We start from the raw sequence: 14916 nt of genomic DNA on the forward strand, positions 1-14916 counted from the left end.
GTGCGATTCATAATCCAAAAAGACAACCATGCAATTTCAGTTTGTACAAACAAATAGCCTGAAACACGCTAAAACTGTTCTCTATGATCTTTATTTCATTGATGAATTACAAGATATACGTTTGTGACATTTTGCTCTTAAAAATACCATTCTTTTATACGTAGGCTATGATTGGGAATTCTACCGTGTTCCCAGAAATGTTAATATGGATTATGGACAAGCAAGATAACAAATTCGAACACAGTCCACTTTCAAAAATATTAAGCCCAAAACCCTTACTTTGGGGACGATTAGGCTACATGTACAGTTTTGCGCAAAAGCATAACTACCATAACATATTGGACTCAGTACATACGTCAAGAAAAGCCACGAAACAAATTGTCAGTTTAATCACAGGGCAAGCAACTGCTTTCGCTGCAAAACGTTCCGGGACAGCTGCCCCCATGCTTCCGGCGTCCATAAGCTTACGTTGTAGCAGTTTACCTTCATCAACACAGGTTTTTGTGACCCAGTGTAACCTAAATCTGTCTTCAAGTTTTATTCTAACGGCGTGAAAAATGGTTATTGATTAGTTAGGCTATTTCTTAAACCAACTTTACATGCAATTAAGCTATCGAATAAAAATCGCTTAACGAGTAACCAACTTCACGCCAGTACTATTTTCATTGCACATTTCTGCTTTTCCAGCCAATAAACCATCTCTTCTGTCACTAATCTACTACAATAACTGAATAAATCGGCAAAACAAAAGCAAAAGAAATGCAGCAAGTTTTGTAATCACAAACCGACCAATTTCGGTGAAATAGTTTAGTAAATAAACTGGCCTATTGATCATTGCCTTTGATATGTAAATATCAAAAATGAAACTTACTAAACACGATAAGAAAACGATAAAATGTGTAGAGCAAAACGTATATTCTGCAGATACGATTGGAAAACAGAAGACATAATTTGTTCAAGCTTCGTGAGCATGATTTTTAAGTTTTTGCATCAAAACAGAATGAATAACTGGTGTAGATGTCAGCAAAAACTGAGTCAAGTTTTCAAGATCATTTGTACTGAGGTTATTAAGATAATCGAGGTCTATTAATTTTGAAACGGTAACATTGTTAAAATCGAGCGATTTCAAAAGCGACATCTGACTCGTCAAACTGGTTTGCCCTGGACGAACTGGAGATTCCGTGTTTCTCGCCTAGCAAAGACGGTTTTAGTCAGCGTGTAATTAAATCAATGATAATCAAGTACTATTACAGTCATTATTAAAATCATATAGGCAACATATGCATAAATACTTTTATTCCTGCGATCGCAGCAGCAACAGATGCACTTCTAACGCTCAGTGGTGAACGTGTAACATCTAATCGTGGGGATACCAAAGTCCGCTTTGGAGCCGGAAGACTTAAACGTCGATTAACCACCCTAATTGGCATGAAGAAAGAAAATAGATTTTGTTAACTTCATTGCAAACTTACTTATATTATCAAAAGTATATTATCTTGATATACATCTTCCAGCAATATGAAGCTGATTAACAATATATTTAAAGTAAAATTTAACCTTGGGTGAAACTTGTTTTTCACACTAACAGGAATGGCCGTAGGAGAGATTGGCAAAATGTCTTCTTTAGCAGCTGACGTCGAAATTGGCTCAGCAAATGAAACTCGACGAGACTATAATTACAAAAACAACTTAATAATGGAAACTGAAGACTGATAAAACATAGGTTATTTTTACGGTCAACATATTTAACGTTATCCAACAAACATTTTTTCTAAATAACTAAAATTATAACCAAAATTTTGCTACAACGGGAATAACTAAACTATAGACTTTTACCAACTACCTACCAGTTTATTATTTTGGATTTACATAAATAAAATCTTTAAAAACAGTTTATTTATTCGCTACAGGAAACGTTTGTTTTCTATCACCACAACAATTATAATACCTTTGTTGCAGGGCTGAATTCATCCATGATGTTCGTTCTTGTCATGCCCTCTTTAAGTGGATCATTAGGTGAAGAATACGCATCTTTGGAAATCACTGAAATCAAGTTAAACCTGTTTTTCATCTGATTTACACATGTTTTCATATAAAGCTAACATTTTGATACAAACTGCACACAGTGTACAAGTAAAAGTTATTTAGTGCAAAACGTATTACATGAATGAGAAAAGCTTCTACAGGTAAATACAGAAATAAAAGATTTACAACTCACATCGTTTTCGTAAGCAAGATTTTGGGGTTAAAACAGCGCTTTCCAAGATGGTGGCTGGATCCGCCGCCGTCAGACACTGACGTATATGAGGATCTGAATATCACAAAGTTATTACATTAAGAACAAAATAAATACTAACACATTTTTTCTTTATCACTAAAGATCACCCAATAAATTACTATTTAGTAATTATAATCTACTAAATATGAAAACTATTGAAAACCTGGACATAAAGATGATTGTTGCACTTTTACAGTGTTGGTTTCAGAAAACTTGCTGCACTGTGTACGATTAAGAGAAACTACTACATCAATTTTTTTATTCTTAGTTTCAGTGTTTACGAATAAGCTATCTTTTGAAGATTCCTCATCAGTAGGTCTGTTGTTCAAACACACAGGCGTTATTGTATCACCAATTAGGTTATCTTTAGGTTTTTCCTCTTTAGGTTCGTCGCCAGCTTCAAAGCTACAATCAAGTGGATGGATGTCTAAATCCTTTGCACAGACATTAAATGAATCATTGTTTGAGGAGACAGGTTGCTTTTCTTTGTCTGCGGAAAAAGGTGTCGAAGTCTCTATTGGGGCTCTGTCAACAGGGTCTACGCAAGAACTAGATAAATCCACCATTTGCACTACTTCATACAGGCTTTTTTCAATACTTGTGTCCATGGTTCCATGGCTTATATCAGAACTCAAGGACATCTCCAAAACTTCTTTGCTGCCAATTAGCTCTTCTACTCCGATGTTTTTTTTGGCATTTACAAGTGCTTCATTTGCATACAGCTCTGACTCACTGTTGTTTGTGTCACAAACCACTTCTGGATTTATGGACATTTCTGCCATTTCAACAACCTCATACATACTGCGGTCACCATTTTTTGAGGTTGAATTGTTTTCATCATGTTGTGATGTTGTCTCCGCAACAACTGCATTACTGTCACTGATTACTGACAACATTTCGTTGCTCGAAGTTGAATTGATATCAGTGTCGCTTTTACATACATTAAGGTTATCTTGTTCGGCACCTGGGGACAATAATTGTTGAATAGCAGATTGGTCTTCTAGTTGGCGGCCAACATAAACGGACATCTCAGCCATTTCCACCACTTCATAAACACTTTCATCAATTTGAGAGGTTGGCTGAGGGGAACTGGATACTAAAGAAACTTCGTGGTGGTCACCATTGATAGAACGTTCATCAGTGTGATTCAAAGTCTTACTAGAAAGCACTGCAGCACCACCAGAATTAGTACAAGCTTGTGCAGTAGCAAAAGATTTATCTTGAGATTGTTGAGCTGGACAAACAGATATTTCAGCCATTTCTACCACTTCAAAAATGCTTCCATTAGCATTAACAGAATCTGTATGAGTAGGGCTAGGTTCAGAAGAAAGGGTCATAGGACTACAAGTAGTTCTCCTTGTGTCATCTACTGAATTAACACTCATATCACTATCTACTCTTGTAGTGTCATAGTCCACTGCAGTGTTGTAAGAGATATTATCATTTTCATCATCAGCAGCACTTCCATCAACTGTGTTTTGGCATTCTGAAAATAATTCCTCATCTTCACTTTCTAAAATTATTACATTACTTGAGGAAGTTGAGCTATTTGTGACCGGTTGGGAGGATTCCTGCACTTTATCAAAATTATCTTCCTCTCCATCATTGGATGAAATATGCTTTTCTTTCAAACCAAGGTTTCCCGTTTGCTCTGAATGGTATGGATTTTCATGTTGTCCTATTGTTGTTCTATCTTCATTGTTGTCAACTTTCTTCTTTTTTGTTTCTCCAGCAAGTTGGACGTAATTGTTTTTTCTTAATCTAGCACTTTGGCGAGTAGTTTGTGGTTGTTTAACAACACAAGTTTGCTCGGCATTGTTATTTATTTTGTTGCCTGATTTATCATTTGTGCAGGTCATTACTAAAGAAAGACATGCTTTAGCTGTTGATACTGGAGAAGGAATCTGAGTATTGTTGACGTTTTCAAATACATTATCATCTTCAGTGTTAGTAGACAAGATGCTAACATCGCCTGATGCTTCAGTAATTTCATCCTGTGAAACCTTGAAATACGAAATGCAATGCAAAAAATTATTGTTCTTAGCAAAACATGTGCTTTATGAATATAACTGTCAGTTCAACATATTTTACTGTTGAAAATCTGTATAGCACAGAAACATTTCACCGAGTTCAATACACGTACAAAAGCAAAACTAAAACTTATGTAAAGAAAATTAAAATTCTATATAATTAAACATGTCAAGCAATAAAGCATCTTGCTTCAAGGCATGTGTACAACAATCTGGGCAAAGCCATGCAAATCTGTAGTTTGCTATACCAACTATATATTATAACGACTTATTGCAAAACCAGCAATATTGGCTTCATCCTACGATAACACATATAAAGCATGTTTACGTTGAGCATTACAAACATTTCCTTGAAGAAATCAGTCTGTTTAGTTTAGACCAGGGGTGGGCAAACTGCGGCTTGCCGGCATGTTTTTTGTGGCTCTTCTAGTCGAATCGTAAAATTTCAAAAAAAAATTGTAAAGGCTACCAAGAGTACCGATTATGAACGTTTCTCTCTTTTTCTTTTCCTTATTTAGGCCAGCATTGATGACAAGTTGTTAACTATCCAAATTTAATGATATTTTTCGATTGAGGAATGCGCAGATATGGAACAATTAAACGACATAAACTATTTATGACATCATAAGTTCTTATGACTTGGCTCGTCAGTAAAAATTTAACAACCAAAGCGGCTCTTGGGTTCAAATAGGTTGCCCACCCCTGGTTTAGATGTTAACATCTGCATACAGGCAGAATTAATTGATTTTTTTTCATAGGAATCGTAACTAATTCGCATTGACTCGAGTCAAGTTACTTGTTCGAAATATAACATACGTACATCCGTACATACCTTTGATTGATGTTCAATATCACTTTCCCAAGATTCAGTAGATACTGCAAAACAAAAGCGTAAGTAAAGTAATTCTTGCAAATAAAAATAAAAACACAAACTGCATATACAGCAGCTCCAATAACCTTCCAACCTTTTGCATTTTAAAACAACATAAAATTTAAAGCACACATACCATTGCCATCTACTTCAGAGGAATCAACTGATGAAAGAGTTCTAGTTACTGCAAAGCCTTCTTTTTCATAGATATTTAACAGTGTAGACCTGATTCAGATTTAATCAATCTGCATTAATAAAAACACATGCTATGCTGTTCCAATCAGACAGTACTAATCACTTAACTGACTTGAAATTTTCATTTAAACTGGTGATATCAAGGAAGTCTTTGATCTTCATTTTCCAAAAATTCACAGTGGTGTGATAAATAGACTGCGATGGATGTGAAAAGGCAATTAAAAAAAGATCACATACAACATCATCCTCAAAATTTGTATCAGTTAATTGCAATCGAGAGAGAACCTGATTCCAAGTTTCTTCGACATCTATCTGGTAAGGCCAAGTTTTACTGCAATGAAAAAAAAATATTACAACATAAATTTAATAACATACAGCACAGCTGGGCTAGATGTAGAACAATTACTTTGAATGGATGTTAAGATAAATTGAAAATAACTCCATAAAGGAATGAAAATTCGATGCAACAAGATCCTGGGGAACATTTCTGAAAATGGTTTTCAAACAAGGCAAAATATTGGGTGGCAGCTGCTTGTTGTCCATCAAAGAAACCTAAGTAAAAGAATCTTTGAAAAAAGTAGAATTTTACAGGCATAAATTGATCAGAGTAAATAATCGGAAACCTTTGTAACATGTCTTATTTAAAAAAAGGAATTTATTTACACACGGAAAAAATATAAACCCTAACCTTTCCAAACTCCAGTAAAAGTTCTGTTATAATTGCATTAAATCCATTAGTAGTTAAGGAAGATGTGTCATTATTAGCATATTTTTTGCTAGCTGGTAACTTTCTTTGTATATTTTCATTGAGGAACTTGGCATCATCTATTAATGCGAGCAGTAACTTTTCAAAAAATCCTATGGGCTCTTCAGACAGGTGCACCTTGAACACAATGACATGACAATTTTTGTTATATCATCCAGAACACATTTTTTATGAAAATTTAATGTCGGCTCATATTTCAACAATTGTCATCTTAGAAGCAATTGATTCACAAACCAGCTTATGCTTTTGCACCATGCAAAGTATATGCCGCAATAAAAATGTTCTTTCTTCATCTGAGTCCGACTTGGTTACCAAGGAAGAAAATGATAAAAAGTGCTTTAATAATTCCATCCATAAAGAAGTTGCTGGTAACAAGCATGATTATTATTAAGTGGATAAGACATTAAAACGGAGGTAATAGATGGTAAAGTATACAAAATGTCTTACATAAATCTATTATATCAAAATCCAGAGACGACTTGCGTTGCAGGAAAAATTCAACTGGAAATAATAGTAATGAGTGTATTGCAGTGAAATCATTTTCAAGACTGTCACCTTGATTTATGTTTTGTGTCTGAAAACAATAACAATATTTAATTCACCACAATACATAACATTCTAGTCAACTTTGCTCACAAGTAAAAACTTAATAGATTCTGGTGCCAACACACAAGTTGAGAGATGCTTAAGATAGAGAAGCACTGCTCAAAACATCTGCTCTTTACTGCTATTTAATTTACAAAACTTCTACAAAAACCTTGAGAACATAGTCCAAAGTGTGCTTGCACAAACAGTTCCACATTTTAATATAAATATCATTATCAAAGCAGAGATGAGTAATCACAGCGCGAACATATTCCAGTGTTCCAATTTTCCTCTCCAGTCCATAGCAGATTACCAATTCTGCACATGCCAGAAATCTATGAAAGAATAAGGCCACTTGTATTAACTGAAGCGGTGCTACCGGTACTATTGTCTCATTTTAACTGTAATATAGGCTACTAGATCAGTACTTAGGATTTTTGATGTTCTCTTCAACACAAACGTGTGGGCTTAATAGAAACTGGAATATGCTTAAGATCGGTGTGCCATGCATAGCTGATATTTCTGAAGTAGAGTGCAAACTTGAGTTGAGAATTTTTGTAGGAAATGATGTCAAGTACGATATAATTGCCTGCAAAAATGGGATAACTGGTTAGCTATCATCGGATACACACATCTGGATTTCGATAAATAATTTAATTAAAACTTTTCACCGGTATAATACACAAAAAATTTAATTTTGGTTGTCATGAAAAGTATACAAGTGTAGGTAAAGTATATTATATAAATGAATTTATAAAAAGTAAATTTTTTGTAAAAACCTGGGCAATTTTAAAATTGCGCAACCAATTTCGTATCTGTATTTATTAATGTTTAACAAATGAAAAACATTATAATAAACAGATAAATTTAGAAACATTCAAAGTTTTGATAAATTTAAATAGTCTGAAGGAAAATTTAAATAAGAAAAGCAAATTGAGCTTGATGCTCAATAAATCTCATTTTCAGTGCCTTTCACTTTTTCTAATCAGTACGCTCCCATTTTTTTCCATGCAGATGACCATGTGTTAAGTGTTGCAAAGACTTTTCTCAGACCAAGAAAAAAAATTATGATCTCATGCCATAAATTACAAACAACAAAAAATTCATTTAAATCTGTGCTGAAAAAGTTTCTGAAAATTCCCAAAATCTCTAAAATTGCAAAAATTACTTTTAACTGGACACACCATCCCAACCAACAAATACATAACTGCAAGTATAACATACCAGAAGAAAGGTAGGTGTGACATCACAGGAAACTATACGATGAACAGACTGATAAAGACAGCGAAACATTTCAACATCTCGTTTTCGAACAACATTGTCATGTGTACATTCCACCAGACTTTTCCATAAGTGTAAAAAAATTTCAGCTGCATACAGAAAGCGTTACCAATGCAAGAAATACCATAATCACACAAAGATTAGTTAAAGAACAATGGTTTTATATACCTGGTAAAATTTTATGAAGATAACAAGTTGCATCACACACAAAACGCATAACTTCAGAAAAAAAACGAGCAAATGTTGATGGAGCTTTTATCCAAGGTTTACGCAGAGATGCTAAAAAAGAAGTATATAACTAAAACTAGATTAGCAGTTTAACTATTCTAATTTATGGACATAGCAAGGTAATATACGTAGCTATTGTAGCATGACATATCATTTCAGTTATATTGCATTGAAATTTCACTGCGATGATATCAAACACTGCAAAAGTGAAAAATAATAAAGATTTTTATACGACTGTAGTACCCTAACGATTTATGAATCCTTACATAGGTTCATGGGGTAATTCAAGTTTGTAACATCACATAATAACCGAATGAGAATTTCTGCCCCCAAAACCTGAATACTTCTGTATGGACTAACTTGCTTACGCAATGAAAGTCTTCCTGAGGATCTTCTGCTATATAACAACAAATTCAAAGCAGGTCAGCTAAATGGAAATTCTTTAACTTAGCCAATAAACATACTGTTGTATCACAAAGCCAACAAATTGTTTACTAATAGTTTTACTTAAAGCTACATTGTTGGATTCAGATTCAAACTTAGAAACTGTTTTAATTAAATGCAAAGTATATAAATGAAGAAAATCCCATAAAATTAACGTCTAACCTTGATTTGACGGGAGTTGAAGAATCACCAAAACAAATTTCCAAGAGTGGACTGCATAACTGTCATAAATGACACATTTATCTAACACAGAGACTCAAAGTACAACGGTACAGGTTTGAGCAACTGCTACAAACCTATTCAAAATACACATATATTACCACTTCAAAAAGATCTGGTAGTTTGTCATCAAGATAAACAGCAAGTTTCCACATAGTTCCAATAAGTGCATGCAACAGTGCTTCCGACTTTATCTTTAATTTCAAAGGCTCTGTGAGCAGCTTGACATACTTTGATGTAGACAGAAGTTCTAAAAAAAGGATTTCTTGATAACTAAAAATATATTGCAATACTGTATAAATGTCAAACAAGGTTCCATACCATAATATTTTTGCAAATATTGACCAACACTATTCATGGCATTGCACAATGGCAAAGTTTTCAAAATATCTTTAAAAATGTTCACATTCAACTCAGAACATGCATTATGCCAAATGCTAAAAAATTGCATACCAGTATGTATATTTGGGGACTAGGATTAATGGTATTCTTAACCTATTTTGCTAAAGCTAAAGAGCTTTAGTAATAGTTCTTATAATTAAAAATCCTTAGTTTTAACGGCATCATTAAATACCAAGAAGTTATTTAAGATAGCAAAGAGTGAAGTTTTTTTGTTAGAAGATAAACATAAAAATATTACAGCAATTTTAAACTGAAAGAAATTTGTAGACATCTGGTCCACTAGCAAAAGCATCTTGGTAACATTTCCGTGTGTGGCATAGATTACATAGAAAGTTGATTTCATTGAACAGTTTTATCTTTGACTATAGGCCATAGGAATTTATTTATAACGGAAAAAAAACATGAAAATTTATTGAACAAAACTGGTTCTGGTTCTGTTCGTCATCTTCATATTGAAGCTTTGAATTAATGATGGTACAACTTTCCACATCGTAGCTATAATTATACTCAGTCCTTTTGAGTTTAACTCTTATTTGATCTTAGTTATTGCCAAACCTTTTTTTGTTCATTTTGAAGGACTTAATAATTCAATCACAAAATATACTTCATAGTTGTACTACTTGTGTGTCATAATTCCTAACGTTAGACTAAGGTTCACCTTTATTAGCAGAAAAACATTCTATTAGACAGTCCCAAGTCTTAAAAGCAGTAAGACGAATATCATCATCCGCATGACGAAAACCCTGTAGAAATTTCGCAGAGAATACATTTGCAAAAACCTTAGCAAACTAACAAAATTTTATAAAAAAATCATGGTATAAGTTACTGCCATGAAAATAATGCTACATTAAGACAGTTTCAAACAAAGAATGATATTTCACCTTTTCCATAAAATGTAACACCAAATTACTAAGACTAGCACTTCGTTTCAAATCTTCCCCAATAATATTCATGTAGACAGGTAGCTGTGCAGACAATATTTCTTGTAAGATTTCTTTTTTCGTAGCAAGGCTTTTCAAAGTTGTTAAAATCTTCTGCAAAAGAAATGTTTTAATTTTGAAATGGTGTTAAATTTAATGTTATACTTAATTTCAAATACAAAAAATGATTTCCAAAACTACATTCACTCATTATCATCATTGAAAGTATTTAAGAAAAACAGTTATTGGCATGATCATAATATGGTGATACATTTTATCATTATTATGTATAACAACTAAAATATCTCAGAATTCATAAACCATTTTATTAGCTATTGTTTGAACCTACTGCTTCTAAAATATGAAGTAACAAAAGTTAAATATTTTTTATAAATTTTACCCCCATTATTGATTTATAACAGCAGGCCTTCCTATGAAAAACTAAGTTCGTTCAAATACCACAGGCAGGAAAGAAAACAAAAAATAAAAATAATCCAATGAGTTAATGATATAATTAATGTTTGATTTTTGATGTAGGACAAAATTTTACAAAAAAATTGCAACGTTCTTTTCATGTTTTGCCAAATGCCATAGCCTATAGGTTTCAAGGCTTAGGAATTAAAGAGACTACAGAGAACAATCAAATTCTGACCTATAACCAGTTCAATTCCTGAATTAAAAACACACAAATTTACTCAAAATGGTGCTTTTGCTAGAACAGAGTCCGTGGCAGTAACCTTGCATGGCTATTATTTATGAAAAGCAATAAAAAAAGGAATACCGGCAAGATAAAGAACTAGTAAATTTGTCAATAGGCATGTTACAACCAATGTTCCCTCTAATTTTTCACGAGTCTGAGCAAACACAGTAACTCCCTGAGCGGTACCTTGGACCACCGTGAGCAACATCAGACGTGCCACGTGCGCATTGTGGCCATAATTATGCATTTATTTTAATTTCAATTCAGGTTAGATTTTTTCTTGTGCGCAGCACAGATTTTCTGTGCGCGGAGACCGTGTCAGCAGTGCGCATTTGCGCAGCTTAGAGGGAACATTGGTTACAACACAGTAACATCCAATGCTCTGGACCTGAAACCTTAAAACTTTTATTCAACTTTAAAATAATTTGCATTTTGCTAGTCACACTTAGAGTCATAGGCCAACGAACTCAAAAATTAAAGTAGTGCATTTTAACCTGTTTCAAGAAAGATCCACATACGGGCAGTATCTGTTTCCTTTTGCTTTGAATGAGTGAAAGATTTGCTTTAATTGTGGTGACTGCAAGTTGTCGAATTATCACACTGTTGTTTGCTGTCAATTCCAAAGTTATTTTTAACCAAAGCAGCATGTGTTCCTGCATTTTCCTTGGAGATTGCTGTAATAATCTATTTAAAACCAATGCATACCGCGTCAGTAAAAGAAAAAATGTAACTGACATAAACCATTCAATTTTTGCAGACAACTTTTCAAAACTTACCTGTTGATAACATCAATAATTACAGTATCAGATGATGTATTGGATACAGACAGAGCAGAAAGAATACTTTTAACAAACAGTTCCATCACGGTTTGACTGAAGTTTTGTTTGGTAATTATAATACACAGAGTTCTGAACAAAAAAAAACATAAAATTTATTTATAACATATAAATTAATAAAACTATATATTTAGCAGAAAAACATCAAACTTATAAAATGATTTCACAACACTTGTCCTCACTTTTGCAACAAAAAAGGACCTTTACTGTGCTCAAGAATTTCCACAATTTGTGTAAGTAGATCCTTTTCATATTCCCTTTCAAGGCTTGACCTGGCATTAAATGCTTAATTCTTAATTTTATACTGCACGGAGGTTACTCAGAGCCAAAGAACAGATTAAATTACTTCAAGGTATTCGAAGTTGGTACAATTGATTTACATAGGAGACATTTTACCATTTCACTTTTGAGTTATCAAAATTTTTTAACAAGTTTCCAGCGTAGTTCATTTAACTTTTTTATAGTATTTTTACTAGATAACACAATGTTGGTAAAATGGTAAATTATAATTTTTAATGCATACATTAAGTTTTCAGAAAAGAGTAAACAGAGAACTGCTAATGCTGCTTGTGTTAACTCTTCATCTTCTGTCTTCAAATCTGCCATTATGTGGGCCAAAAACTGATGGACATACTTATTTTGTAGAGAATTCTTGACATCAGAAGCTTTCATCAATCTGTCAATGAAGCAAACATATTTACAAGAGAAAGAATTTATCCACACCAGAGTAGGCCTCTTAGATCAAAATTCAACAAATTAATTTTAATTTAGCAAATTGCTAGGATAGTATTTTAAGTCTATAACAGTTTTGGAAAGTAATATAGCAATAACAACAGCCATAAAAGGTCATAATTGCTGTTTTTTATTTGAAGTTTTGAGTTGGCAAACATTAATAACAAAAGGTGGAATCTTACTGGATAGAGTTAGAAAATTAGCAGCTAACCAAATGAAATAAAATGCAGATAATACAACAATGAATGAATAGTAATGTATAATATCTTATCCATAAGAAGAGGACCAGCAAGACTACATAACAAGGGTGATGAGCCAAAAATAGAAAGAAAGAAAGGCTGGTAAGCAGTGCAGTACCAATCCAAACATTTATGCCGGTGATTAAATTTTGAATTAAAAAAATATTAAAAAGTACATAAAAAATACAGTAAAGCAGCGCAAACAGCTGCAGAAAAAATGAAAGCTTGGCAGCTGACATTGATAAACAAAGAAACTTAATAAAACCATCTTACTTTTCAATACTTTTATAAACTGATGACCTGTTTCCACCGTCTGAATATTCATTTAAAGAACTAATATGGCGCCATAGCTGCTGCTCCATATTGTTTGTGATGAGTGATGACCAAAGACAGCCTAATGCCGCTGACTAAAGTGAGAAGTAAACTTTCTCAAATTTTTAAGAAATTTAACACATGATGCAGTTTCAACAAACACAACCAGCCAGTGATTTTTTTTAAAAATTTCAGAGTGAAACGAGCATCCTGGAAAATAAAAATATTAGCTGAAACAACAAAACAGTTTAAATGGAACAATATTTTAGGGCTAGGCCTACCCATTCCATAAACCAACGTAATCAGTACAGTGTGAAACCATGAAATGGCCTATTTGTTTACTTTTTTATTTTTCGGTTACCCCACCACTAGAAATTTACTTGGGTAACTATAAATAATCTGGTAAATTTAACACAATCTCCGACTACCTAACATTTAATTTGCTACTAGCAAACTAGGCCTAGCATAACCGGAAAAAAAATTTTCAGATTACACTAACTATGAATTTCAACTTCGGAAGACAGCTTACAGTCCCCAAATGCTAATTTTTTAAGTTGTGCAGGGTAGCCGTAAAACAGTTAAGCAAGTACAATTTTCATGTTTAGTGCAGAAGTGCACAACCAGATGCAGTCACAATTGGAGTAACTGCATGTGGTCTATTATGCAAAGGCATCCTGTATTTGTGCGCTTCTGCACTAGACCCTAATTTTCGATCTACTGTAATCATTTTTCAGTGAAGTAGTCACTCTCAACATTGAATTTAGAATAACAACAAACTATTAAAAATAGCTTTAAACACACGATTTTGTCCGCTGTTAGTCGTATATTGAGATATTGTTGGATTGTATTACTATTGTAAGCTTGACTAGGCCAGCAATACCGGTAGGCTATAGAAAATTCAACCTCAATAACTGTTATTTTATTTTGTAGATTTTTTATTTACTAATCACAGATTTAAGTGTGTTACGTCCTGAAATAGCCTACCATGTAACAAAGCACTAGGCCTAAGCAGGCGCATAAGGTACAGGGTAAATTTTTGAAAAATGACAGGTTATTCTATGCACGTGCTGTTAAGCACTTCACAAACGTGCTAACCATTATTCAACGTTTTTAGTCGTTTTCTAGTTTCTGCACGTCTTAAGCTTTTGGGCTTTGCTGCTTGTCCTTAATCGTTGTATGTTTGCGGAGTTAACTAGCCTATGCTATTCCCACACGCTTCGAAACATCGCAAATCGCCAAATTGTTGCCTTTCTGCCTTCCTGGGTGATCAATCTCTCGCGGCAAAAAAGCAATTTTCGCTTGAGAGCGTAGTTACTATAGACATCCTACTTCACAGGCTCCCAAACTTTTTTATGTCGGGCCCCTTGCAAAGTTATAGAGTATAGACACTTATGGCTCCCAAGTCAACCCTAAGATTGCTGGTAGTTAACATGATCCAAATATTTTGAATCACGTTCAATGCACAATAAAAGAATTGCTGGAGTTTAGTCTTTTATTTCTGCTGAGGCCAAATATCGGCAACAAAATTTTCCATATTACTAATAAGCACAACAACATCCAGCCAGTATGATCTGAAGTCGGTAACAGAGTAACAGCCATTTTCTTGGAAACCATGATTCGTGTGAAGTGCGACTGCTATGTGTGTGTAGAAGAAAAACACCCTTGTGACCAATTAATTAGATTTACGTTCTTACATTGACAGCTGGTTGCCGTAATGAAATTTTTGATCGCTGTTGTTATGCATTTCCATGAGCCTGAGCAAGCCTGACATACACTGCAATGCAGCATCTATGGTCGACATGTTTCGAAACGATTTTGACCTTTCCGCTGTATGTAGGGCATGCGAAACGTTGGTTTTTGTAAAGAATTCAATCGTCA

General features: G+C 33.7%; 1 protein-coding gene across 2 annotated transcripts; it reads right to left on the bottom strand.

Annotated features, from left to right (window-relative positions):
• Positions 1-756: 756 nt before the first annotated feature.
• Positions 757-13244, bottom strand: LOC143469068 (uncharacterized). 2 transcript variants are annotated; one of them, XM_076966626.1, is made up of 27 exons: positions 13000-13244; positions 12279-12431; positions 11938-12027; positions 11696-11827; positions 11414-11603; positions 10181-10333; positions 9958-10042; positions 8999-9147; positions 8841-8899; positions 8501-8628; positions 8175-8285; positions 7950-8095; positions 7154-7314; positions 6898-7060; positions 6588-6714; positions 6375-6505; positions 6063-6257; positions 5781-5926; positions 5487-5705; positions 5316-5404; positions 5141-5184; positions 2442-4281; positions 2219-2311; positions 1949-2043; positions 1558-1670; positions 1293-1419; positions 757-1192 (listed from the first exon to the last, which is right to left on the bottom strand). In XM_076966626.1, the coding sequence occupies exons 1-27, from the start codon at positions 13086-13088 to the stop codon at positions 956-958; spliced, it is 5265 nt and encodes a 1754-aa protein (XP_076822741.1). In that variant the 5' UTR covers positions 13089-13244; the 3' UTR covers positions 757-955. The 2 variants fall into 2 exon arrangements, with proteins under 2 accessions (XP_076822741.1, XP_076822739.1); XM_076966624.1 differs by having other exon boundaries at positions 8501-8631.
• Between the last annotated feature and the right edge of the window lie 1672 nt (positions 13245-14916).

The sequence above is a fragment of the Clavelina lepadiformis genome, chromosome 8, assembly GCF_947623445.1.
Source record: "Clavelina lepadiformis chromosome 8, kaClaLepa1.1, whole genome shotgun sequence".
NCBI classification, from domain to species: Eukaryota; Metazoa; Chordata; class Ascidiacea; order Aplousobranchia; family Clavelinidae; genus Clavelina; species Clavelina lepadiformis.

What these genes read in the sequence shown, in the direction of transcription:
- LOC143469068 (XM_076966624.1), bottom strand. Translation starts at nt 13,088, where the DNA reads ATGGAGCAGCAGCTATGGCGCCATATTAGTTCTTTAAATGAATATTCA. An exon ending in GAATTACCCCATGAACCTAT is followed by an intron (nt 8,286 to 8,500) that starts GTAAGGATTCAT and finishes CTTCTTTTTTAG; the next exon opens with CATCTCTGCGTAAACCTTGG. An exon ending in TTTTGATATAATAGATTTAT is followed by an intron (nt 6,506 to 6,587) that starts GTAAGACATTTT and finishes GCTTGTTACCAG; the next exon opens with CAACTTCTTTATGGATGGAA.